The sequence below is a fragment of the Salmo trutta genome, chromosome 4, assembly GCF_901001165.1.
Source record: "Salmo trutta chromosome 4, fSalTru1.1, whole genome shotgun sequence".
Taxonomy (NCBI): domain Eukaryota; kingdom Metazoa; phylum Chordata; class Actinopteri; order Salmoniformes; family Salmonidae; genus Salmo; species Salmo trutta.
This window is the reverse complement of record NC_042960.1, coordinates 1378150-1404981: the sequence shown is the minus strand read 5'-3', so window position 1 is coordinate 1404981 and position 26832 is coordinate 1378150. Positions and strand designations below refer to the sequence as shown.

Here is a 26832-nt window from a genome sequence, read left to right as displayed (position 1 = left end):
GTAACCTTAACTTGTATCCCTCTCAAACTTACTTAAATGTAACGGAACTTGGCTTATAGTAAACACAATAGAGAACAACACTTAGTTGACCGATAATTTGATTCATAACTTTGAGAAATGGAAGGAAAAAATGTGCGAAAGAGCAAAGGGAGGAGAAGGCAGTTGCTAGCTGAGCACTCATACGTTGGAGAAAAACTGCCACCTGACTACTCAGGAGAAGAAATGGAGGATTCTGGACATTTGGTTGATTCTGAAAATGCAGTCAATAGTCCTGCACCCAAAAAGACACATAAAGAATTGTCTTTGCGCGAACTACAGATCAACATAATCGATGCTGTAAACGAAAGAGCCGACGGTCTGGAGAAAATGATACGCGAAAACACATAAAACATAGTTGACCTCGAGACCTCTCTGAATCATGCATACAAGAGTATCGAAGAGCTTAAACTTGCAAACACTGCTACGTCTGAGAAATGCACTGCTCAGGAGAAGACCATCGCAGACATGCAAGAGCGCTTATCGGAAGCAGAGCGATACCGGAGAAGGTGGGGGCAACGGCTTTACGGTGTCCCCGAGGACCAGGATGAGAATGTGAAGCGCTTAGTAAGAGACATCTGTAACCGTGTGGCAACGGACTTTCCCGATTGATATATGGATATGGCTGTGGATGTCGCTCATCGTATTGGGAAGAAACAAGATGCCATCGTCAGCCGATCGATCATCATCCAGTTTGCTTTTCGCACAGCGAGAGATGCAGTTTGGAAGAAAGCAAAGGAAAGCGCCTTTCTGAAAGAAAGGAAACTTAGATTCGGTGAGGATTTGACTGCAGCAGACAAGGCAGCAAAGGCAAAATTGTGGCCTCTCGTACAACAGGCCCGAAATCAAGGAAACGGTGGATACTACAGGGGAATCAGAGTTTTTTTCGCCAACGGTAAAGAAATACGACCGGGGTGATTTGATTTGTTCTGTCGGTAGGTTTACAAGGTAGTTCCTTCCCCACTGCAAACTGAACGTTCTACTTTTGAAACATGGTGTTACTATTTTACAAGTTAAGAATTCTGTTAATACATATATGAAGCAACTTTTTATAGAGAGGGTAAAGTTGAGATTGCATAGGATTTTTCTTTCTATTATTCTATAGATATGGACTTGAAGTTTATGTCAGTCAATGCCAGGGGGATACGTAACCTGTTGAAGAGAAAAGCTTCTTTTTTTTGTAAGGACTGCAACGCAGATCTTGTATTCGTTCAAGAAACACATTCATGCAAAGAGGACTATAATTATTGGAAAAATCAGTGGGGCAGTGACATTTTTTGGGCCCACGGGACAAATTATTCAGCTGGGGTTGCAATTTTAGCACACAATTTCAAAGGGACATTTTTGTTTACTCAAATGGACTCCAATGGACATTGGCTAGTAGCAGTCATCAACCACATGGACAGATTATTTGTGTTGTGTAATGTATATGGATACTGTTCTAGTCCTCCAAATAACTTACTTCTAGAGGAAATTGAAGAAATTCTTAAAACTCTTCTGAGAAAATATCCATCCAGTCAGATAATAGTTGGTGGAGATTTTAATATGGTTTATTCTAATGAGACTGATAGATTGCCTCATAGGCCTAACATTGGTGTGAACAAGTTGGTGAATTTCTGCCAAAGCCTGGACTTAATTGACATATGGAGAGTAAAAAACCCCGGGGAGATACAATACACATGGAGTAATAGAGATCGTTCCTTACAATCAAGAATTGATTTGTGGGTGATAACCTCTAGTCTTGTGCCCAACACTGTAGAGGTAAAAATACTGCCTGCAGTCCTGACGGATCATAAAGTCATATGGTTGACTGTAAGAATATGCAGTAATGATGGTAAGAAATACTCTGGTGGTTATTGGATATTAAATAACTCATTGTTATTGCATGATGATTTAAAAAATGTGATTAAGAATCTAATTTCTGTTTACTGGAGTTTAGCTACATCTAATGCAGAATATGGGAAATATTGGGAACTGCTGAAATTTAAAATCCGCTCAGCCTGTATTACTTATGGAAAACGGCTTGCTTTAAGAAGGAGATGTGAGGTAGCTGAACTCTCTAAAACAATTGCCGATATCACAGAGATTGAGCATCTTGATCTTAATGAGAAAGCTAAATTGAATGATTTACAGAATCAACTAGATACATTGTATGAGGAAAAGGCTAGAGGAGCTTTCATAAGATCTAGAAAACAATGGCTTGAAAAAGGTGAAAAGAACAGTAGATACTTTTTTAATTTGGAGAAGAGGAGAGGGGAACTCAACACACTTCGGAAACTTAAGATTAATGGGGTTACCACTGAGGATAGAGAGTTGTTATCAGAATTTACCACTAAGTTTTATGAGAATCTTTACTCCTTAGATAACAATTTGAGTGACTCTAAGGATCTCCTTGATTCTATAGAGAATGTTAATTCGATTAGTGAAGAACTCAATCAGTCTTGTTGCCAAGATTTATCCATTATGGACATCCAGTACGGGGTTGCTCAGTTAAAAAAGAACAAATCTCCAGGTTGTGATGGATTAACCTCTGAATTTGACAAAACCTAATTTGAAGAAATAGCACATTTTTTACTTGAAACCTTTAAGGAGGCTATAAAGAAGGGAGAACTACCTGCCTCTCTGAAGCAAGGGGTTATTACTCTTATACCTAAACCACACAAGGATCTCCTAAGTATTGATAATTGGCGTCCAATCACACTCCTAAATAACGACTACAAAATTATAGCCTTAATCTTTGCAAAAAGGTTAAAGTCTTGCTTAAATGATCTGATTGATGAATGTCAATCAGGGTTTATGAAAGGGCGCCATATATCTAATAATCTGAGGCTGATATTAGACATGGTTGAGTATCTTGATCTATTAGATGACTTCCCTGTTATCCTATTTCTGGATTTTCAGAAAGCATTTGATACAGTAAGTCACAATTTTATCTTTGATTGTCTTAAGCATTTTATATTTGGTCGTTTCTTTGTTGATGCTATTAGAACTCTGTATAATGGTGGCAATAGCTGTATCAAACTCTGTCATGGAACATCCTCAAGATTTAACATTTACAAAGGAATACGACAAGGTTGTCCATTTTCACCTTTTTTTTATTTTTGTTAGTTTCTCAAATGTTATGCTCATTAGTTCATAAAAGTCCATTTGAAGGCATTACATTCCAGTCCAGAGAGATCAAGATATCCCAACTGGCGGATGACACCTCACTTTTTTTGAAAAATGTATCTCAAGCTAGATTAGCATTGGATATCGTGAAGCAGTTCTCCAAAATCTCAGGCTTAACTTTAAATCTTTCCAAATGTGAGTTGTTTGTTGTGAAAGGAGCTGTCAACCCAGCAGATTGTAACATCTCTGAAAAAGATACTGTAACCTACCTCGGTGTAAAGATCACCAAAAATCTTAAGGCTGTGAATGTTCTTAATTTGAACCCTGTTACGGAATCGGTCAACAACAGAAATGTCCTCATGGTTAGGGAGGGATTTAAGTCTTCAAGGAAGGGTGCTTTTATCCAAAGCTGAGGGGCTATCTCGTGCATCCTATCTTTTTTCATCTATTGACATTCCCAAATCCACTTGCTGTACCTTAGATAGGCTTTTATACAACTTCATATGGAAAAACAAGCCACATAAGATAAAAAGAGATGTTATCACCAACAGGGTTTGTGATGGCGGTCTAAATGTCTTAGATTTCACTCTCTTCAATCAGATATCAAAGGTCAACTGGATTAAAAGGTACATAAAAAATCCTCATAGCTTCTGGAATATTATACCTCATTTTGTTTTTCAGAAGTTCGGCGGGCTTAATTTTTTACTACAATGTCCATATATTGTGGGTAAAATTCCTGTGAAACTGGCGGTTTTTCACAAGCAGGCTTTAATGTGCTGGGCTTTGTTGTATAAACACAACTTTTCACCTCATAAATGTTTTATTTGGAACAATGGGTCAATATTACATAGAAATAAGATGTTATTTAACCATAAATGGTTCTCAAAAAACATTGTTCTTGTCAGCCAATTGGTTAATAACAGTGGGAATCTATTTACACGGAGAGATTTTATGGAAATATACAACTTTGAGGTTTCAAGCAAGGAATATGACGCTGTTATTAAAGCTATACCTAGTGGGATAAAAACTTTACTTCAGAATAATGCATATTTTGGAATATCTCCGATTGTAAGCGATATTCAGTTGAATGGCATTGGTCTACTAGATACGAAATTCAACAATCGTTTAATAAGGGATATTTTCTACAGGAAGTCTATTCCCTCTGCGATATTTTGTTGGGCTTCATCGTTTGATGTAAACTGGCGCCGTGCTTGGCTCACTCCACACAGATTTATGGTGACCAATAAAGTAAAGGAGATCTCCTTTAAGATAATCCATAGATGCTATCCGTGTAATAGCTTAATTTCTAAATATATATTTGACGTTACCAGTGAATGCAGTTTTTGTGAACTAGAAACTGAATCTATTGAACACTTATTCTGTAATTGTTTATATAGTGAAGTGTTTTGGACTGATGTAAAACTATATCTTAGCCGCAAATTGCATACAACCATTGATATTACTAAGTTTGACATATTATTTTACTACACTGATTCCACAATTGAACGTGAGTATGTCATAAATCTCTTTATTTTATTAGGAAAATCTTTCATCCACAAATCAAAATTTATGAAGAAAAAGCCCCTTTTCTTAATTTTTTTAATCTGATTTGGAACAGTACGTAGATTCTTTAAAACGTATACAAAACAATATGTCAAAAAAATGTATTCGATATATGTCTGTATTTGATTTGATATAATAGTTTTTTTTATTTTTCTCTAATTTCTTTGGATTCCCTCTGGCTGTTATGTTATGTTATGTTTATGTTTTGCATGTTACGGTTTTTACAACAAGTTAAATAAAGATTTGTGCAAACTTAAAAAAAAAAAAAAAAAAACATTTCAATTTCAAACAAGCGCGCTCCCAAAAAAACGCCTCCACTACTCTACGCTTTCTACCCCCACCTCGTTTTTTCCCGAGTTCCCTGTTGTTTTGAAAGCACTTAAGTCCCCAGTTGTTTTTTAACGAGACAATAGTCCACGTACGCTGCCAAATGAAGATGCACTAATTTCTCTGACTAAATTGTTGTTACATTTCTTATCTAATATATCGACGCCATTAATTTATACATTATCACCAATGAAAAGCTTGATCGCTCCTTCAGTACATTTACAGAAAAATCTACACTGAAGCGGTTTATCCCGCCCACCACTCAGTACGTCACACTATGCATTGTGCGCAGAGTTCCATTGCCGTCTTGTACAAAACATCCATTGAATTATTAAAATGTTTGTCGCGAAGGCAGATTTGTTCCCCATTACTCACAGACGAACATATTGGCCGTGTTCGAGAGGATCAAAACTGCAAAGTATCATGGATACATTTCTTGACTAATCTACAAATCATAATTAGTCGTTATTTATGATGCAAGGTGATTTGTAGATCAGTCAGCCTGCGGTTACTTTGTGGCTCTCGTAGCCGCTCCCCCTGAGTGCTAGCGCGCATGTGACGTTGGTCCGTATAAACCGGATGCAAACGGCCAACCCGGATATGGACCGTTCACGAGTCGGCGTATGCGAACGTGGGTAGATTACCTAAAACAACGGTCGGCCATCTTGAACTCAGTCTCCATTTAATATCATACCTCAGTGGTCCACAGAGGAAAGAGAAACCATGATGTCACGGACATAGGCCGCCAAATCTGATAAATCCTGTACATTACATTGGAAATAATAATCGAAAGTGTGGAGTGAAGCTGGTTGCCGCCAACATGTCGAAAGAATGTTTTCAAACTCAGTTCGCCTTTGTTATGGAGAGTGTATTGAAGACTGCAGTCACTGAGACAACGAAACTTTTTGAAACAACTATTGAGGAACTGCGAGCCGAAATATCTAGAATAAAAGAAGAGAACGAGGACCTCAAATCGAGGCTTCGATCCCTAGAAAATGTGAAGAAATCGACGGGTGAAAGTGAACGCCAAACCGCAGAGCCTGGAACGAGTCAAAGAACATCACGTATCGGCAAACGTGACATTGGTGTCCAATGTGGTGAGTAGAAAACGGGTGTATTCATTCCGTCACCCAATTTATAATGGTTTTACAACAAACGAGTTTCTATTTGACAAATTCAGGTAGTTCCCGCCCCGTTTGTTTCCGAAACATTTTGCAACGGAGTCGGCGGAATGAATACGCTCCTGGACTGGTTAGCAAAGCTACTTTCAAATTAACAAACATCCGAATAGCCTAGATATTTAGCTGAGCATGAAGGCTCAACGCTGAGAACATTTCCCCAAACTGCTTAATGTATGTTTAATTTGTATACACCTTTTTTGGAACGTAAACCGGTAAACTCTACATCTGGCTAATAGCTTCCCTGGAGAACTCAACATGTCAGGTGTATGTTACAAGCGGAAGTGAAGCCTAGTCAGTGTATGGACAAGTTGGAGACGGAACTAGCCAGACACTTCAGAGGATGTGGGCTGCTTGGCCTGGATAGTGGCGGGAGGCGACTCCAAGTCGATAATCACGAAACAATAAGGAATTCCCCTCATTCGTCCCTACTGAGTTGTACATGTAGCCAGGTCAAAAATCCCGACCTACAGTTCACAAGGGGCGGCAGGTAGCCTAGCGGCTAAGAGCGTTGGGCCAGGAACCGAAATGTCGCTGTACAGTTCACAAGGGGCGGCTAAGAGCGTTGGACCAGGAACCGAAATGTCGCTGATTCGAATGCCCGACCCTGCAAAGTGTTACAAATCTACCGTTTTTATTTTCTTCTGCCCTTGAGCAAGGCGCCGTTGATGTCGATTTAAGGTTGCACCTCTGATTCAGAGGGGTTGGGTTAAATGCGGAAGACACATTTCAGTTGAATGCATAAAGTTGCGCAACAGACTCCCTTTTGCTTCCCTTTCATTTTCCCAATGCTCTCACATAGGGAAATAGAGTTTGCGAGAAAGCCCTGTGGCTTCAGGCTAGTCGTTGTGGGGGGACGCGGTGTCCAAGCAGGCTACACATAGCTGTGTGTGTGGAAAACATTGAATCACAGGTCAGACGTTTAACTTGTTTAGTACTGTCCGTTTGGAACGCCACTCACTACTTGCAGCTGTCTAGTCCGTATAGTTCGTTTTGGTGTTGTTGGTCTTGGCTAGCATTATCATTAAACACATTTTTATCAGAGCCTGTCATTTCCAATGGGAGCAAATGAATCGGAGTGGGCAGAACAAGCTACATTTTAGTAATTTAGCAGATGCTCTTATCCAGAGCGACTTACAGTAGTGAGTGCATACATTTCATTTCATACATTTTTTTTTGTACTGGCCCCCCGTGGGAATCAAACCCACAACCCTGGCGTTGCACACACCATGCTGGCGTTGCAAACACCATGCTCTACCAACTGAGCCACAGGGAAGACTGGAGGAGTGCAGAGCCTTGCACCAGCTAGTGAGATCCTAGAGTCCCACAGTGGAGGTGTCAATGATGGACTGGAGCACCAGGAGTTTTCCCAGTTGGTCCGCTTGACAATTGGGGCCGATGCAGTGTAAAATATAAATAACCCCAGCCCCTGCTTAAATAAAGATAACTAAGTGCTGTGTGTCTGACTGGCCCAGGCGAGTGGGCTGCCGGGCCACTGCGGTTGGGTATTACATCTGTCAGCCTCTCTCTCCCAGCCAATTACTCTTGGTCCAGTCCATTCTAACTTTACCTGGGCCCCGTCCCTTTCCCATTTCAGTTAAGTGGTGACATTTGGATAAATAGTGGAGTGGAGCAAGATGGACAAACAAAAAGAGAAAAATGTAAAGGTGGTGCTGAAAAGCTTAGAGAGAAAAGGTTGAAGTCCCTTGAGGCTGATGAAGCCAAATGTTTGAAAATAACAAATTATTCATTTGGTGCCGTTACCAGTCAATCATCTCAGCCTAGTGAGCCTGAAGGCACTGGCAGTAGAGAGGAGAGAGAGCAGCCCAGCGATACCAGTTCAAGTGGTAAGACCGAAGACAATTAGGGATAAGATAAGCAATGTTTGGCTAGCTGGCTATTTAGCTGTATCGGGTGTCTTTTGTTGAAACAAGCGCTCGTCAACGTCACTTTTTGTGAACCAACCAATCACAGCCTGGATGGGGCGGGACATTAAAAAAAGGTTGATGTTGAACTCATTGTTATGCATGAATGGTTATGATTATTGTCAAGTTAGAACTTAGCATGAACAAATTAGAGACTAACCACCAATGTAGACCATGTTTCTTGCACAAGGATTTAATGACGGAACAAAACCTACAAAAACTATAAATGTTGGTTGTGTATTTTTTTAAGCTGCTGTATTGTCCAATTGGAATTAATATTATACTAGTGGTGTATATAGTATACTATTATATAAAATGATGAATATACTAACATTGTGAATTTTATTTAATGTTATACTAATTTATAGTAATTACTCATCCAGGTAGAGGATAGTGCATCTGCAGTGGACAGATGTAGATTGAGCCAGGATGCCACTGCCACCCTAATTTGTGATTATTTTAAGAGGGTGAAGTCAGGGGACCTAAATATGTTTTTTAGTTTCCACCCCCAACCAACAAAAGTGTGAAAAGTCTGTGGTGCAGAAGATTTTCTTTTGTAAAGATGGGACGAACAGGAAGTGGCTGTCATACAGTGAAGAGAACTGTGCTTTATTCTGCTTCATTTGTTTGGAATTTGCAAAGCCCACCGAGTACAGCCCTTTCATGAATGGAATGGCAGACTGGAAGCATATCCTTCAGAGAGTGGAAGAGCATGAGAAGAGCATTATGCATAGAGGTTATGCCGAGGCCTACTTTCTAAGGTCCTCCAAAGGTAACATTGAGAGCCTGTTCCTCAGCAGTCAGATGTCTGCTCATAGATGGCAAGTGCGCAGAAGAAGGCAAGTGCTAGAGTGCATTATAGATGTTGTTAAAGGCAAGAGGGGTCTGAGCTACAGCATGCAGTCTGAAGCAGCTTATACGCTAGACGACAGCAGCATTGACCATGGCAACTTTTTAGAGATGATCATTCTGCTGGGAAAGTATGACATGTGTATGAAAGAGCATCTCACTGCCTGCATAGAGAAAAGCAAAAAACTGCATGAGTCTGGGTCAAGAGGTGGCAGAGGCTCTCTAATCACTCTTATCAAAGACTACCATCGATACCGTCATTACCACCATCCAACACACAATGCAGGCCACCATAGCAACTGAAATCCAGGAAGCTGGTATGTTTTCAGTCCAGATTGACACTACGCAAGACGTTACAACACAAGATCAATGCTCTGTCATAGTCAGATATGTGACGAACATCATCCATGAGAGGCTTGTGGCTGTGGTGAAATGTGAGGCATCCACTGGACAATACTTTGTCCAGGTACTGAGTGAAGTACTGGAAAACATGAAGCTTGACATCAGCAAGTGCATTGGCAATTCCACTGATGGGAGCCTCCAGTATGCAAGGCCAGTATAAAAGCTTCTCTGCCCAGCTCTCTGCAAAGTCCACCAATCAAGTGCATGTGTGGTGCTATGCACACATTTTGAACCTTGTTTTGGCAGACACAACAGAAAGTGTCTTGGCAAGTGAGTCAGGTTTCTCTCAGTAACAACATAGCTGTGTTCTTCTGTGAATCCTACCAGAGGATGAACATTTGGGAGAAGGAGAGCAAGGACCCAAGACACAGACGTCTTGCTCCAATTGGAGAGACACACTGGTGGGCTAAATACAGTGCCTTAAAGAAGGTCTCTGGAGCTTTTGGAAATCCAGATGAGGGTCTGTATGTTGATGTCCTTCTCACCATGCAAGATCAGAAAAACATCAACACTACTGCACGGGTCAAGGCACGAGGATACATTGAGGGGTTGCTGAAGTATGAAATAATACTTACAGCTCAGATATTCCTCAGAATATTTCAGGTCACCTCACCAGTCACAAAATATCTTCAAACAAGTGGAATGGACATTCTGTCTGCGCATCGTATGGTTGTCTACAGAGGAGCAGCTAAAATGAATGGCAAGAGATTTTGAAAAAGTCAAGGCAGCTGCAGACACATTTATTCAGTGGGCCAACAGGAAGTTGCAGGAACGGGTTGAGAAAACAGAGCTGGAGTTAGAGACCACTCTGCCAACGAAAAGTGCTCGAAAGAAGAAAACCATGCTTGGAGAGATGGCACAAATTAGATATTTACTGGGGCAAAGAGTGCATACAGGATTGGTGTACATAATCAAATACTGGATACAGTTATAGATGGCATCCATCGGCTATTTCTGAGTAATGGCACTTTGTATGCCGACATGGCTCTTCTGGACCTTAACTTTAGTCAGCTAACATCCAGTGCCAGTGGCCTTCCACAGACAGCCCTTCAAGAACTAAGCAAATGTTTGATCAAATTTGACAGCAGAGCAACGGTGGCCAATTTACAGAGTGAGCTCATGAGTCTGGCAGAACAGTGGACTAGGTTAAAACAATTGAGATATGAAGAATACACAACCAGGACTATGGAGGATAATGGACCTGAATGAAATGAAGATGAGGTGGAGATGGTGAACAAGGGCTGTTCATCTTGCAAGGACTGTCCAGTGTGTTGCTACCGTATTCTTAGTCGGTACAACCTATTCACTGACGCATACCACATCCTGGGCCTTGCTTACAAGTTCCGACTTACCCTGTCAGTAACCCAGGTAGCTTGTGAGTGGAGCTTCTGTACTCTGAAATTCAACAAGAGTAGGCTCAGGAGCACTCTCTCAACAGCACCAGGAGGCTTTTATGCTCATGGCTACTGAGTGAGATGTTTTAATGTCCTTGGACAGTGACCTGGTTGTAGATGGCATTGCTGAGAGAAGTGAGCTGCTGCAGAAATGGCTAATTTAAGGAGGTAGGAAATGTGTTTTTTAATTTTATTCTGACTTGCCTACTCACCAGTCTTTACACCAACAAAAATGTCTTCCTGTATTATTTATTTTAATGGTCAGATGGTTCCAGAGATTCTTGCCACCTTGCTACCAGTGCCATTTATGCCAATATGTGCTCCTTCCAGCCAGCCTCCTTCTAAGAGCAACACATTGCCCTTGTTCTATTTTACTGAAGATATTATTCAGTAATCTTGTTTACATAAAGTTTTGTTTCGGTGGTGGTGTATTGCTGGTGGGGTTTTGGTGGGCCGGTCTGAGTCAAAGTCCATTTTTCATTCCCAGTCCATCCCTGGGAGTTGTCATCATACCCATATAACCTAGCGGTCAAATATAGAAATGTTTTCAATCATTTTCTACCATAAATGTTTCCCATAGAGATTTAATAAAAACTTAAAATAAGGCCTGTGTTTTGTCAGTCGTCGCTTGCTATTATGACAATCGAATTCAACAATACAAATAATGTTTTGAAATCGACTTTTGCTTTCAACAGCATTTCAAACAAAACGTGTAACTACTAACTATAGCCATTGAATTCTACTATGTCAATATACCGTGCATGAGAGGGAAATATACAAGCTCTATAACGCACCTCAAGCCAATCATAAAAGAGTATTCAATAATGCCACGGAGAAGTAAGAATTTGTCAGGCAGACAGTGGAACAACTTTTTTTGGTAGAAAAAATACACTTAAGCTTAATTTCTATTTATCTGCTTATAACTTCTAAAATGTGATAGGCCCATGTTTTCATGAGCTGAAATAAAAGTTCCCAGAAATGTTCCAATATGCACAAAAAGCATATTCTTCTCAAATTCTGTGCACAAACTGGTTTACATCCCTGTTAGTGAGCATTTCTCATTTGCCAAGATAATCCATCCACCTGTCAGGTGTGGCATATCAAGAAACTGATTAAACTGCATAATCATTACACAGGTGCACCTTGTGCTGGGAACAATAAAGGCCACTAAAATGTGCAGTTTTGTCACAATGCCACAGATGTCTCCGGTTTTGAGGGAGCGTGCAATTGGCAGGCTGACTGCAGGAATGTCCACCAGAGCTGTTGCCAGAGAATTGAATGTTAATTTCTCTACCATAAGCCGCCTCCAACATTGTTTTAGAAAATTTGGCAGTACGTCCAATTGAAGACCACATGTAACCATGCCAGCCCAGGACCTCCACATCCGGCTTCTTCACCTGTGGGATTGTCTGAGACCAGCTACCCGAACAGCTGATGAAACTGAGCAGTATTTCTGTCTGTAATAAAGCCCTTTTGTTGGGGAAACGAATTCTGATTTGCTGGGCCTGGCTCCCAAGTGGGTGGGCCTACACCCTACCAGGCCCACCCATGGCTGCGACTCTGTCAAGTCATGTGAAATCCATAAATAAGGGCCTAATGACTGATTTCCTTATAAACTGTAACTCACCTAAATCGTTGAAATTGTTGCATGTTGCGTTTATATTTTTGTTCAGTGTGTGAATAGATGTTCATATACAAAATCACTTTTTAAATTCAATTAGTCCTTGACCATGTCACCTCAAACCAACCTTGGATTGTTCAGAGGGTAGGGACAAACAAAAAATAAATATATATTTTACCTTCATTTCGATGTCACTTTTTCTGGACTTCTAGTTTCAATGGCTCCTTGAAAACACCCACAGATGAATATGAATTTGTCTCAAGTCAAAACATCCTTTAAGTTTCTCATTCGCACAATATATATTTATAAACTACTGGACAGATGTGCATGCCACTTTCACGTAGCAGCGATGGTAGCAGTAGTATTGATAGTAGTAGCAGTAGGCACATTAGGCTTATGATTATGGGCTGGAATTTCGAGCTAACAGTTGTAGGATTTTTTTCAACGGTCTATAGACTACAATGTTACACAGAAGTTAATGTGGTTTTGAGAGGTGTGGTCTATAGGTACGGTGTGTTGCAACACATAATGTTCTGTCAGGCTTATGTCCTAACCACTCTCTCTCCCCTGATCTGGTATTTGCAGTTCTGGCAGCGCATGCTTTGCCTCGGGCTGGGGAGCAGCGGGAGGAGAACCAGGGGACGGAGCTGCACCGTGGGGCCTACGACGAGGAGGCCAACCCACAGACGGCCTTAGTGCTGATCAAACAGGAGGTGGACTGGGTAAGACAGTCCCCACCTAGCCTGAGTCCCCGATCTGTTTGGGTCAGTGCTATCAAGGATCGTTGGGACGTCCGTATCCTAAACCCCTACCTAACCATTTTACATTTCAATTTCAATGAGGTAGGGAAGTCCTAAAGATCCCGCATAGCACGGACCGATCTGTTTTCTGTCTTGCCAATTCATCCACCTCTCTACTCAACCTATTGTTGTTGACCCCAGAGAAAGGAAACACCTGTACACTGCACTTGCTGGAATCTTCTTATTTTTATTTAAACTTACGTACATCGTCCTAAAAGCCTTTGTCAGAGTTTTTGTTGACACTAATATAGCCTGTTGTTGTTGCCGCCCCCCCCCAGGAGGCAGACTATTTTGATGACTACTCCCCCGGGTACATACTGCTGAAGAAGGAGGGGGGAGATCCCCCGACTCTGGTCCGCAGACAACCTCTCAGAGAGTTACCAGGCAGAGGTAGGAACTAGGGAGACCTGCTTCTGAATCGCACATCTTTATTACAATGTAATAATCAGTATTGGGATGAGAACCAGGCTCTAATAATATCTATAATAATCTCTCCACTGTTATTCTCTCTGTCTTTTGTTCTTTCTGGCTCTCCCTTTCAACTTTCCCCTCTTACTTTCTCTGTCCTGTCAATCTCCCTCCCTCTGTAGCCCTGGTCCCACCTGGAGCTGTCAGGGCCCTGGTCAACCGTTACAGCCAGGAAAGGCCTCCCACCACCCAGTCTACCTCAGCAGAGGCCCCCCTCCAGGGAGATCCAGACACCCAGGAGCCCCCCCAGGCTCTCAGCCCATCCCAGCCCAGGACCAGAGAGGTTAACAGTGGCAGTGCAGGCCAGGCCCCTGGAGCAGAACAGCAGTCACTGGTAATACCAGCAGCAGAGTCTCCAACATTAGACCTGACAGCATCTCCTCAATCAGCAGCCACTATCCAGTCTACATCAACTGTTCTGTCTACTGTAATGGCCCAGTCCACGGTAACTACTCTGTCAAAAGAAACTGTCCAAACGACCACAGCGGTCCAGTCGACTGTAGCGGTGAAGTCGACAGCAGCGGCATCAGAGCGCCCGCAACCTGTCCTCTCCGGGTTACCCAGTACCCGTCTTCAGGATACACAGCCCAGCCCCGTACCCCCTCATCCACCCCCATCTCCTCGACCATCACCAGCACAGTCCCACACAGACGTTCTACCTATAGCTCGTCCAATAGCAGTGCCCTCAACACAACCAGCTAGGCCTACAGCTGTACCTGATGGACCACCGGCCGCACCACCAACACAACCACAACCGCCTACACTTTTGGAGAGTTTGGGTATTGCCACGGCAACTCCGCCAACGCCTTTCCAGTCCGCTCCATCTCCTACTGAGTTGAAAGAACCTGCCGCCCCCCCTGAGAAGCAGGCGTTGTTGGTCACTGAGCATGTGCAACGCTCCTCCACCGTGCCACGACCGAAGTCACCTGCTGTCCCAGAGACGATGTCTGATGAAGCTCCTCTACAGCTGTCAGCCCCTGCTGTAACTACACCCTCACCCTCTGGCTGCTGTCAGATGTCTAAGACACAGTTTTTAGCTCAGTTGTCAGTAGTACCCCGAGTATGTGCCCCACCGAGGCTGGAGGAAGACCAGGAGGAAAAAGAGGGGCAGGAAGATGAGGGGGAGAGGCTTTCCCCCCTCCCTGCCACATCTACGGAAGCTGTGATGACAAGGTCTGTCGCTACGGAGACGACCCCCGCCAGCGAGAATAAGGAGGAGATTGTTGTCCAGGTAGGCGGCAGCCGAAAGTCAGGTCGACGTGAAGCGCTCCTCTCCGGTCTCCGCCTTCGCTTAAGGCCCCGCCCCCGGGACAGTACTCCATCTCCCGTGGTTGCTAAGAAACCCAGAGGAGAGAGAACCACCCCTCTAGACCATGACTACTCAAAGGTGATGCAGAACAGAGGAGAAAAGTCCAGGGAATCACACGTTGACCAGGATGTAGTTGAGGACACCGCTAACGGTGAGACGGCTGACGACAAGTCTAGTGGACAAGGAAGTAGTAACCACATCAGTGAGGAAGAGGGAGGAGCTAACACTGATGTGACCTCGCCGACCAGACAGTCACCTATTGTTGGTGTGTCCTCCAAATCCAAGAAGAGAAGCATGACCTGGGTGCAGGCTCAGAGACTATTGGCCCTAGCCCAAGCTAAGAGGAGTAGGTCAAAGGTCACTAAGGCCTCACCGAGAGGTCTGAGGTCAGAGCTAAGAGGTCTGGTCACACAGACACAGTTTCTGCCTTCTAACCCACAGCGGCGGCGGTCATACAGACCCAGCCCTCAAGCTGCCTCCAGCCCACGCCGCACCAGCCCTCGCCAGGCTACAGGGGACAACACAAACCCTCCTCCTGCCACCCCTCCTCACCCAAAGCCTCACCCCTTCAAGGTCACTTCCACCACCCCTCGTCGCGGAAGACCTCGTTCTGCGGTCGTGGAGGCTTTAAATTTGAAACGGTCTCCCTCCACCCCTCAACCTATCCCCTTCATTGTCACCGTCAGCCCTCGCTCCAACTTCAAAAAGTCCCCACAGTGCCCACTGACTTTCCAGCAGGCGCGCCGATACCGCCAATCACAACCGATGTGGTCGCCACCGGGCCCATTCCAGCTCCAACAGTCTCCCCAGGCTCCACAGAAACGTCTCGCCAAGAACCAGTGTGCAGACTGTGGTCGTGTCCTGAGCAGCGCCGCTGCTTTAGAGAGTCACGCCTCCCTCCACTCAGGGAAGCGCCCGTTCGCCTGCTCTTCCTGCGGCAAGGACTTCCCCGACCTCAAGGGCCTCAACCGCCACGCCCGCGTCCATGGCGACCAGCGGGGCCACCAGTGTCCGCAGTGCAGCAAGACATTCGTCTACCGCTTCGGCCTGACTAAGCATGAGCAGGTTGTCCACTGTGGCGTACGTCCGTTCGTCTGCCCAATCTGTGACAAACGCTTAATTACACAGCGTGACCTGGAGGCTCATATCCGTGTTCACACTGGAGAGAAACCATTTGCCTGCTCCCTCTGTGTGAAGCGGTTCAAGAGGCGTGTGGAGCTGAATGTTCACCTGATGTGGCATAACGGGGAGAAGAGACACTGGTGCTCATACTGCGGGAAGGGATTTCTGGATTACAATAATCTGAAGAACCACAAACTGGTCCACACTGGGGAGAAACCCTACACCTGCTCCGAGTGTGGTAAGCGCTTCAAACAGACTGGCCATCTGAAGAAACACCTGAAGACTGTACACAAAGACCGATAGAGGGCAGGGGACAAATATTCAATGACACCCTATTCCCTATATAGTGCACCTCTTTGGACCAGAAACAGTGGCAGGCCCTTGTAAAGTAGTGCACTAGATAGGGTGTCATAGGAGCTATTGAGGGGGAATAGTTATCTCCATTTGCTGTGAATTCAAAACCTGCTGTGTTAGTATTAATGAAGCGGGGATCCCAATCTATTCTGACAGTGATTGGGAAGGACTTGTTATTTTATGTACTGATTAATTACAAGTATCAAAACTTTTGTTTTATAAACATTTGGGTCCGCTTTTGTTGTTTATAAGAATCATGCTACGAGAGAATGACGTAGCTAAGTGTAAAACATTTTTTTACAAATTATTTTATTTTAGTTGAGACGGAGTTGGTTATTTGTATTTAAAACATGAATTCTGGTTATTTGTTATTCATTAGAAAAGTTTGAAACCTAAAAAACAAGTTTAAATGTAGGTGTACTCACGTCATGGTGTTTATGTTCTGCGGTTTTGAACGACAACGAACAAAAATATAAACGCAACATGTAAAATGTTGGTCCCATGTTTCATGAGCTGAAATAAAAGAACCCACAAAAAGTGTATTTCTCTCATATTAAACACACATTTGTTTCCATCCATGTTAGTGAGCATTTCTCCTTTGCCAAGATAATCCATCCACCTGACAGGTGTGGCATGATCATTACACAAATGCACCTTGTGCTGGGGACAATATGGCCACTCTAAAATGTGCAGTTTTGTCAAACAGTGTCCCATGGTGGGGTTAGAGTATGGGCAGGCATAAGCTACGGACACAATTGCATTCTATCAATGGCAATTTCAATGCACAGCAAGACCATGACGAGATCCTGAGGCCCATTTTTTGTTGTTGTGACGAACACATGCATATCTGTCTTCCCAGTCGTGAAATCCATAGATTAGGGCCCAATGAATTTAATTCAATGAAACTGTTACTTTATAATTTTGTACTGCATTGTGTTTTTAGATAAAAATCTGAGCTGGACTTAACCCTCCAGGTCATAATTACAAGTGGGAAACTGACAAAATATTGTTCCCTGAGTTGTGAAATTTTACTACTGACCTTTCAACCAAAACATAACAAATAAATACATTACAGAATCTATCAATTAGGATAAGTTTGACCATATTGTCAATGGTAAGCAAGCTTTTTATTGGTCTGACATCAAAAGCACTTGAACACAATCATGGCAGACTTACACCATCCCATAAGCACACGAATGCCCTATATTAAAATGTTTATTAGGTTGACATGGTCATTATGACAGACATTCTTAATTAACACGGTTAGATTTTCAATATCCTTATTAAAAAACAATTGATCCCCCCAAAAATTGTTCTTAATGTCAAATTAAAACTGAACATAACACAGTTTTCTAGACCACTCGGCTCAGGAGATCCGGCCTGTGTTTGTGCTGGTGTGACTTCAGATGGTTCAGTTGTTTGAAGCGGAGTCCACACACAGCGCAGCAGTACGGTCTTTCCCCAGTGTGAGTGCGCTTGTGCACTTTCAAAATGTCTGCCCGCGTGAAGCTCTTGTCACACATGGTGCAGCGGTGGGGTTTCTCCTGTGTGTGAATGCGCCGGTGCAGCTTGAGGTTCCAGAGCCGACTGAACTTGTTCCCGCAGAGGGAGCAGCAGTAGGGCTTGTCTGTCGTCTGGCTGCATGTGTGCCTCTTCAGGTCAGAGAAGGAGGTGAAGCCCTTGCCACACGGGCTGCAGAGGTGGCGTCCCTCGGCTTGGTGGACCTTTAGGTTGCAGGCCTGGGTGAAGGTCTTACCGCACTGGGTGCGGGAGTACGGAGTCCCTGGCCCTGAATTCGACCATCTCACAGTTTTGTGTTTCTGCTTGTGGGCCTTGAGGGAACCAGAGTCTGGGAAGGTCATTGTACATTGATTGCAGGCATGACGCCTCCCCCCTCCGCCTGTAACCTGCTCTTGTGAACAATCTCTGAGGTTTAAAAAGTGTCCAAAGTCATCAACAGCACCATACAGGCTCTCTGTGTTGCTGTGGGCTGAGCTTCCAGAGTGGATGGAGGTTAGCACCCTGAGGCCGGCTCTACTACCCAAGTCCGGAAAACTGTGTTCAGGGTACCCCTCCTCATTGATCAACAAGCAGTTCAGGTCTCCCACCTCCGGGTGAGGGGGTGGCGTTGGCGACCCCACCTGCTCCCTCTGGGTCCGAAGGGGGCCAGGCATGTTGGAGCGATGGTGATGGTCTCCCCCCTCAGACCCCCCCAGGTTCACCTGGTAGTGACCCGCAGCTCCGTAGCTCAGCGCCCCCAGACGAGACGGAGAACCAGGAAGCCTATCCATCCCTTCCATGTCTAGAAGATGGTCGCTACTACCACCACTGCCATAACCAGACTTCTCAAAGCCGACCCCCAGTTCCTTCATGCTGTACCGGGAGCGGTAAAGAGGTTGGCTGGGGTCCCCTGAGTCTCCCTCGGGACCCGATGGTTCAAGATCCTGTTCTAGACCAGGCCCCCAGTCACCCTGGCATTGCTGCAGCTCCTGCTTACTGAAACTCTTACTGGGCCCCGAGACGTCTGAACCGTCGGCCCCTGAAGAACACAGGAGACATTAGGTATTAGAAGCATTAGAGGCATTGGCAATAGTATAAACTGTGGTAGAATAACTCATGCTAAATGTTTTACTTAGTTTCAAGTTGATTTATTATAATACCAATGACAACATTAGAAGCTACTCCTTTTCATTCTCATCATAAAGACTCCTCAACTCACCGTCCAGGCAGACACCCCATCTCTCCTGTAGTTCAGTGTTGTGGAGAGCTTCCTCTTTCAGCAGGCTGTCCAGCTTCTGACCTCCGATGTCTGCGGGCTGCAAAAGGAAATTAATAAGTTGATTCTAACTAAACGATGGATAAACTGGCAGTGAATGAATAAAGCTGGCATGATGGTCCCCTATTCCTCCTGAAAGACAAGTTCTAATCTGTTCTGCACAGTACATTTTTATCTGAAGGTTCTGTAACACTGGTGTTTAGTCAGTCCCCTACTTACCTCAGAGGTACTCCTAGGGCTGGTGGCATCGGCCTCCTCCAGGTCATGCGAGGCTGTTTCCCCAGCCACGCCCCCACAGCTGCTCCACTCCTCCCCAAGTACCTTCTCCTGCTTCAGGCCACGCCCCCTCTTAACACCTGGCCACAGGTAAACAAAGAGTAACATTATCTCAATTAAAAGGAAAGCTGAATTGTGAATAATGGAGTCTCCTCGCATCAGTGCAGAGGAAGGAAATAAAGCATCTTACCACCAACTCAACTGTCTGGTCAGTGATCACCAAAGTATGGAAGGTACACATTACAGCAGCCAAACTTCAGAGTGATTCCTCCATATATATAGTCGTGGCCAAAAGCTGAGAATGACACAAATATTAATTTTCACAAACTTTGCTGCTTCAGTGTCTTTAGATATTTTTGTCAGATGTTACTATGGAATACTGAAGTATAATTACAAGCATTTCATTAGTGTCAAAGGCTTTTATTGACAATTACATGAAGTTGATGCAAAGAGTCAATATTTGCTGTGTTGACCCTTCTTTTTCAAGACCTCTGCAATCTGCCCTGGCATGCTGTCAATTAACTTCTGGGCCACATCCTGACTGATGGCAGCCCATTGTTGCATAATCAATGCTTGGAGTTTGTCAGAATTTGTGGGTTTTTGTTTGTCCATCCGCCTCTTGAGGATTGACCACAAGTTCTCAATGGGATTAAGGTCTGGGGAGTTTCCTGGCCATGGACTAGAGGTCGACCGATTATGATTTTTCAACACCGATACCGATTATTTGAGGACAAAAAAAAGCCGATACCGATTAATCGGCCTATTCTTTTTATTTATTTGTAATAATGACAATTACAACAATACTGAATGAACACTTATTTTAACTTCATATAATACATCAATAAAATCAATTTAGCCTCAAATAAATAATGAAACATGTTCAATTTGGTTTAAATAATGCAAAAACAAAGTGTTGGAGAAAAAAGTAAAAGTGCAATATGTGCCATGTAAGAAAGCTAACGTTTAAGTTCCTTGCTCAGAACATGAGAACATATGAAAGCTGTAGGTTCCTTTTAACATGAGTCTTCAATATTCCCAGGTAAGAAGTTTTAGGTTGTAGTTATTATAGGAATTATAGGACTATTTCTCTCTATACGATTTGTATTTCATATACCTTTGACTATTGGATGTTCTTATAGGCACTTTAGTATTGCCAGTGTAACAGTATAACTTCTGTCCCTCTCCTCGCTCCTACCTGGGCTCGAACCAGGAACACATCGACAACAGCCACCCTCGAAGCAGCGTTACCCATGCAGAGCAAGGGGAACGACTACTCCAAGTCTCAGAGCGAGTGACGTTTGAAACGCTATTAGCGCGCACCCGCTAACTAGCTAGCCATTTCACATCGGTTACACCAGCCTAATCTTGGGAGTTGATAGGCTTCAAGTCATAAACAGCGAAGAGCTGCTAGCAAAACGCACGAAAGTGCTGTTTGAATGAATGCTTATGTCATGACGTTGGCCTCTTTGGGTACAGGAAGGACAGTTGACCCCCTCCCCTTTGTACCATCACCCAACCTACCTTCCCCCCAACCCAGGGTTGTAAAAATTCCAAGAGGAGAATCTACTACCACATGTTTCATAGAGAGACAAAGGAAATTCTTCCAACTCATAGAATTGGAGAACCGAGCGACGTGTGTTCTGGAGAAGATATGGAAGATTGATGAAGACTCCAGCTACGAACTGGTCCGCTTGGTACAATTTTGTGATACTCAGAAGAGACAATATAGCCATATTACCATAAAACTGTTTATATAATAGCCTCAGCGATGAGACTGGCATCATAATGGTTGTATAAAATGTATTAATAAGGATAAAGCTATTTGTAATACATTGAGATGCTATGTACTGATGTTAATGTGATAGAATTGTATTTCTGTAACCAAGTCTAACTCAGTCATAGGCACGCCCCCAGGGACACATACAGGACCAAGCGTCATTTGACAAGCCTGTTCTATGGGCACTATAAAACACCCCCTGATTTACATTTCTTGAGACCAGGCCTGCACTCCATGGCCATTAGGTTTTATCATCCAAGTACTCTACTGAAAGTGAACCATACCACGTGGTTAACTTTTAGACTATCGATAGACAGAATAAGAACAAGTCTTTGATATTAATTATTAGTCTGCAGCTAAGTAAATTATATCATCGAACGCGAAGACCAACGAAACATCCATTCTATGACGACATTAATGAATGTCGCTCTGAAAGATCCATTCTAACCGAGAGAGAGAGAGAACGCGGACAAAACTCTCCATCAGAACATAACTCTTCAAAAGGGATCCCGACGACACATGAGCGTAAATATATATTGATTGCAATTGTTCCCGAATGAGTGAGCCTTCAAATTGTCAATTGTTAATATTAATGAACTCTGTGTAACTTCTCAGCTGACCGTTTATGACCCATTGTCTAACAGACCAGCCATGCTTGTTAGCCATTAGGGCACATTACTATACCAATCCTTTGTGACGATAATTACTGTTTGTATGTTTTCTGTTAATTACTTAGTGTAGTAAATAAATGATTTTAAGACAATTGATGTATGGATGATTTTAGTAAAGACTGGGTTCGTGCAGATACAACAATTTACGACGTTTGGAATGAAACTGGACGCGAGGTAAAATACACCATTCAAACCAGAAGATAATTGGCCTATATTATAATATAGGAAAGTTATATTAGGAAAATTCTAACTTTGTAATCTGAATATTTTTCTTGGTGCCCCGATCTCCTAGTTAATTACAATTAAACGATTAATCAGTTTAAATGCGTGATAATAATTACAGGGAGTTAATTGATAAACCTATCTTCAGTTTAATGGTACCCAAAGACACGACACTTATGAGCCTGCTGGTGCCCACCAGCGCTCAGTCAGACTGCTCTATCAAATCATAGACTTAACATAATGACACACAGAAATACAAGCCTTTGGTCAATAATATGGTCGAATCCAGAAACTATCATCTAGAAAACAGTGAAATAGTGAAATATGGAACCGTTCCGTATTTTATCTAATGGGTGGCATCCCTAAGTCTAAATATTCCTGTTACATTGCACAACCTTCAATGTTATGTCATAATTACGTAAAATTCTGGCAAATTAGTTCGCAACGAGCCAGGCGGCCCAAACTGTTGCATATACCCTGACTCTGCGTGCAATGAACGCAAGAGAAATGACACAATTTCACCTGGTTAATATTGCTTGCTAACCTGGATTTCTTTTAGCTAAATATGCAGGTTTAAAAATATATACTTGTGTATTGATTTTAAGAAAGGCATTGATGTTTATGGTTGTACCTAAGCGATTATATGCAACGCAGGACAGGCTAGATAAACTAGTAATATCATCAACCATGTGTAGTTAACTAGTGATTATGATTGATTATTGTTTTTTATAAGATACGTTTAATGCTAGCTAGCAACTTACCTTGGCTTCTTACTGCATTCGCGTAACAGTCAGGCTCCTCGTGGAGTGCAATGTAAAGCAGGTGGTTAGAGCGTTGGACTAGTTAACCGTAAAGTTGCAAGATTGAATCCCCGAGCTGACAAGGTAAAAATCTGTTGTTCTGCCCCTGAACAAGGCAGTTAACCTACCGTTCCTAGAACGTCATTGAAAATAAGAATATGTTCTTAACTGACTTCCCTAGTTAAATAATGGTGTAAAAAAATAAAATTATAATAATATATATATATTTTTTATAATAATTGAGCCAAATCGGCGTCCAAAAATACCGATTTCCGATTGTTATGAAAAACTTAAAAATCGGCCCTAATTAAATCGGCCATTCCGATTAATCGGTCGACCTCTACCATGGACCCAAAATATCGATGTTTTGTTCCCCGAGCCACTTGGTTATCACTTTTGCCTTATGGCAAGGTGCTCAGTCATGCTGGAAAAGGCATTGTTCGTCACCAAACTGTTCCTGGACGGTTGGGAGAAGTTGCTCTCGGAGGATGTGTTGGTAACATTCTTTATTCATGGCTGTGTTCTTAGGCAAAATTGTGAGTGAGCCCACTCCCTTGGCTGATAAGCAACCCCACACATGAATGGTCTCAAGTCTTTGCCTCACTGTGCGTGCAGATGCACTCACACATGCCTGCTGCCATTCCTGAGCAAGCTCTGTGCTGGTGGTGCCCCGATCCCGCAGCTGAATCAACTTTAGGAGAGGGTCCTGGCGCTTGCTGGACTTTCTTGGGCGCCCTGAAGCCTTCTTCACAACAATTGAACCGCTCTCCTTGAAGTTCTTGATGATCCGATAAATGGTTGATTTAGGTGCAATCTTACTGGCAGCAATATCCTTGCCTGTGAAGCCCTTTTTGTGCAAAGCAATGATGACGGCATATGTTTCCTTGCAGGTAACCATGGTTGGCAGAGGAAGAACAATGATTCCAAGCACCACCCTCCCTTTGAAGCTTCCAGTCTGTTATTTGAACTCAATCAGCATGACAGAGTGATCTCCAGCCTTGTCCTCGTCAACACTCACACCTGTGTTAACGAGAGAGTCACTGACATGATGTCAGCTGGTCCTTTTGTGGCAGGGCTGAAATGCAGTGGAAATGTTTTTGGGGGATTCAGTTCATTTGCATGGCAAAGTGGGGCATTGCAATTAATTGCAATTAATCTGATCACTCTTCATAACATTATGTAGTATATGCAAACTGCCATCATACAAACTGAGGCAGCAGACTTTGTGAAAATTAATATTTGTGTCATTCTCAAAACGTTTGGCCACGACTGTATAGTTATATAGATAGGTAGGAGTACCAGTCAAAAGTTGGACACACATACTCATTCCAGAGTTTCTTTATTTGTACTATTTTCTACATTGTAGAATAATAGTTAAGACATCAAAACTATGAAATGACACATATGGAATCATGTAGTAACCAAAAAAGTAGCCACCCTTTCTTTGCCTTTGACAGATTTGCACACTCTTGGCATTCTCTCAGCTTCTGAGGTAGTCAACTGGAGTGCATTTCGATTAACAGGTGTGCCTTGTTAAAAGTTAATTTGTGGAATTTCTTTCCTTCTTAATGCGTTTGAGGCAATCAGTTGCGTTGTGACAAGGTAGGGGGGTATACAGAAGATATCCCTATTTACTTTAAGACATGAAGATCAGTCAATCCGGAGAATTTCAAGAACTTTGACAGTTTCTTCAAGTGCAGTCGCAAAAAACATCAAGTGCTATGATGAAACTGGCTCTCATGAGGACCGCCACAGGAAAAGAAGACCCAGAGTTACCTCTGCTGCAGAGGATAAGATCATTAGCGTTACCAGCCTCAGAAATTGCTGCCCAAATAAATACTTCAGAGTTCAAGTAACAGACACATCTCAACATCAACTGTTCAGAGGAGACTGCATGAATTAGGCCTTCATGGTCGAATTGCTGCAAAGAAACCACTACTAAAGGACACCGATAAGAAGACTTGCTTGGGCCAAGAAACAGGAGCAATGGACATTAGACCGGTGGAAATCTGTCCTTTCGTCTGATGAGTCCAAGTTTAAGAATTTTGGTTCCAACTGCCGTGTCTTTGTGAGACGCAGAGTAGGTGAACAGATGATCTCTGCATGTGTGGTTCCCACCATGAAGCATGGAGGAGGTGGTGTGATGGTGCTTTGCTGGTGACACCGTTTGTGATTTATTTCGAATTCAAGGCACACTTAACCAGCATGGCTACCACAGTATTCTGCAGCGATACACCATCCCATCTGGTGTGTGCTTAGTGGGACTTTGATTTGTTTTTCCAACAGGACAAACACCCAATACAACTCCAGGCTGTGTAAGTGTAACAATTTTGCATCCGTCCCTCTCCCTGGGCAAGAAGCAGGCACCCTCTGCACACATCAACAACAGTCACCCACGAAGCACCGTTACCCATTGCTCCACAAAAGCTGCGGCCCTTGCAGAGCAAGGGAACAACTACTTCAAGGTCTCAGAGTGTGTGATGTCACTGATTGAAACACTATTATATGAAACGCACCCCGCTAACTAGCTAGCCATTTCACACTGGTTACATAAGGGCTAGAAGGAGAGTGATTGAGTGCTGCATCAGATGACCTGGCCTCCACAATCAAATCAAAGTTTATTTGTCACGTGTGCCGAATACAACAGGAGTAGACCTTACAGTGAAATGCTTACTTACAGGCTCTAACCAAAAAAGGTGTTAAGTGAACAATAGGCTAACAGGCTATATACACCTATAATAGGTGAACAGGCTATATACAGTAGCGAGGATATAAAAGTAGCAAGGCTACATACAGACACCGGTTAGTCAGGCTGATCACCTGACCTCAACCCAATTGAAATGGTTTTGGATGGACCACAGAGTGAAGGAAAAGCAGCCAACAAGTGCTCAGCATGTGGGAACTCCTTCAAGACTGTTGGAAAAGCATTCCAGGTGAAGCTGGTTGAGATAATGCCAAGAGTGTTCAAAGCTGCCATCAATGCAAAGGGTGGCTACTTTGAAGAATCAAAAATATCTCCCTCATTCAAGGGAAAACCCTTGAATGAGTAGGTGTGTCCAAACTTTTGACTGGTACTGTATATATATATATAGATAGATAGATAGATAGATAGATAGATAGATAGATAGAGAGAGAGAGATAGATAGAGAGAGAGAGACTGTCTTTAGATGTCTCTCTCTATACCTGTCTGTGAGGTTCCAGGGCTTCTCTCCTTAGCTTCGTCGTTAGCTCTTCCACAGTCCGCACACTTCTCGATACGGCCTCCCTCTCTGTCCCTATCCCTGCGTCTGTTCTCCGACCACTGCAGCCTCTTCTTCAGCGACTCGACCTTCTCCCGGCTCCGGGACATCTCCTTCAGGAAGCTATCCTCCACCAGCCTGGTGATCTCGTACATGGCAGCCTTGAAAACCGTCTCCATGACTCCGGAGAGCTGAGACTTGAAGGTTACGATGGCTTCAGACATCATGGAAAACTGTCTATGTGTAACTAGCTTCTTTTGTACAGGCGAATCACTACTGCGATCGAGTCTAACAAAAATATAGGAAGCTAACGTTTGCAGCATATATACTGGAAACTAAACCCTTCTGTCTGTTAGCAGGCTAGCAAATCTAGCTACTCTTAGAAGTTGGTGTCTGACTCAGTGACTGTCCTAGTAATACATGTTTTAAAAAAAAAAAAATTTCGGGAGATAAGATGCAGCAGTTAATGTATATGAGGCTATTCTAATGAATATAAATAACAGAGATAATGAGAGATGGCAGTTAGCTTGCTAGCTAGTTAGAGCCAACACAAAAAGCATACACAAAAGCAATAGAATTTCCGGAAACAAACCTACGGATCGAGTAGTAGGACAG

The 26832-nt window shown here is 43.2% G+C and overlaps 2 protein-coding genes across 3 annotated transcripts; one reads left to right on the top strand and one right to left on the bottom strand.

Annotated features, from left to right (window-relative positions):
• The first annotated feature begins 5576 nt into the window (after nt 1-5576).
• Nucleotides 5577-17032, top strand: LOC115190272 (zinc finger protein 777-like). Its single transcript, XM_029748723.1, has 4 exons — nt 5577-6131; nt 12989-13125; nt 13482-13593; nt 13794-17032. The coding sequence occupies exons 1-4, from the start codon at nt 5855-5857 to the stop codon at nt 16403-16405; spliced, it is 3138 nt and encodes a 1045-aa protein (XP_029604583.1). The 5' UTR covers nt 5577-5854; the 3' UTR covers nt 16406-17032.
• Nucleotides 17033-17549: 517 nt separating this feature from the next.
• Nucleotides 17550-26832, bottom strand: LOC115190288 (zinc finger and SCAN domain-containing protein 22-like). Of its 2 annotated transcripts, none has more exons than XM_029748724.1 (4): nt 26162-26832; nt 19452-19588; nt 19176-19272; nt 17550-18995 (listed from the first exon to the last, which is right to left on the bottom strand). In XM_029748724.1, exons 1-4 carry the CDS (start codon nt 26538-26540, stop codon nt 17809-17811), a joined length of 1800 nt encoding a protein of 599 aa, XP_029604584.1. In that variant the 5' UTR covers nt 26541-26832; the 3' UTR covers nt 17550-17808. The 2 variants fall into 2 exon arrangements, with proteins under 2 accessions (XP_029604584.1, XP_029604585.1); XM_029748725.1 differs by having other exon boundaries at nt 19452-19803; nt 26162-26239.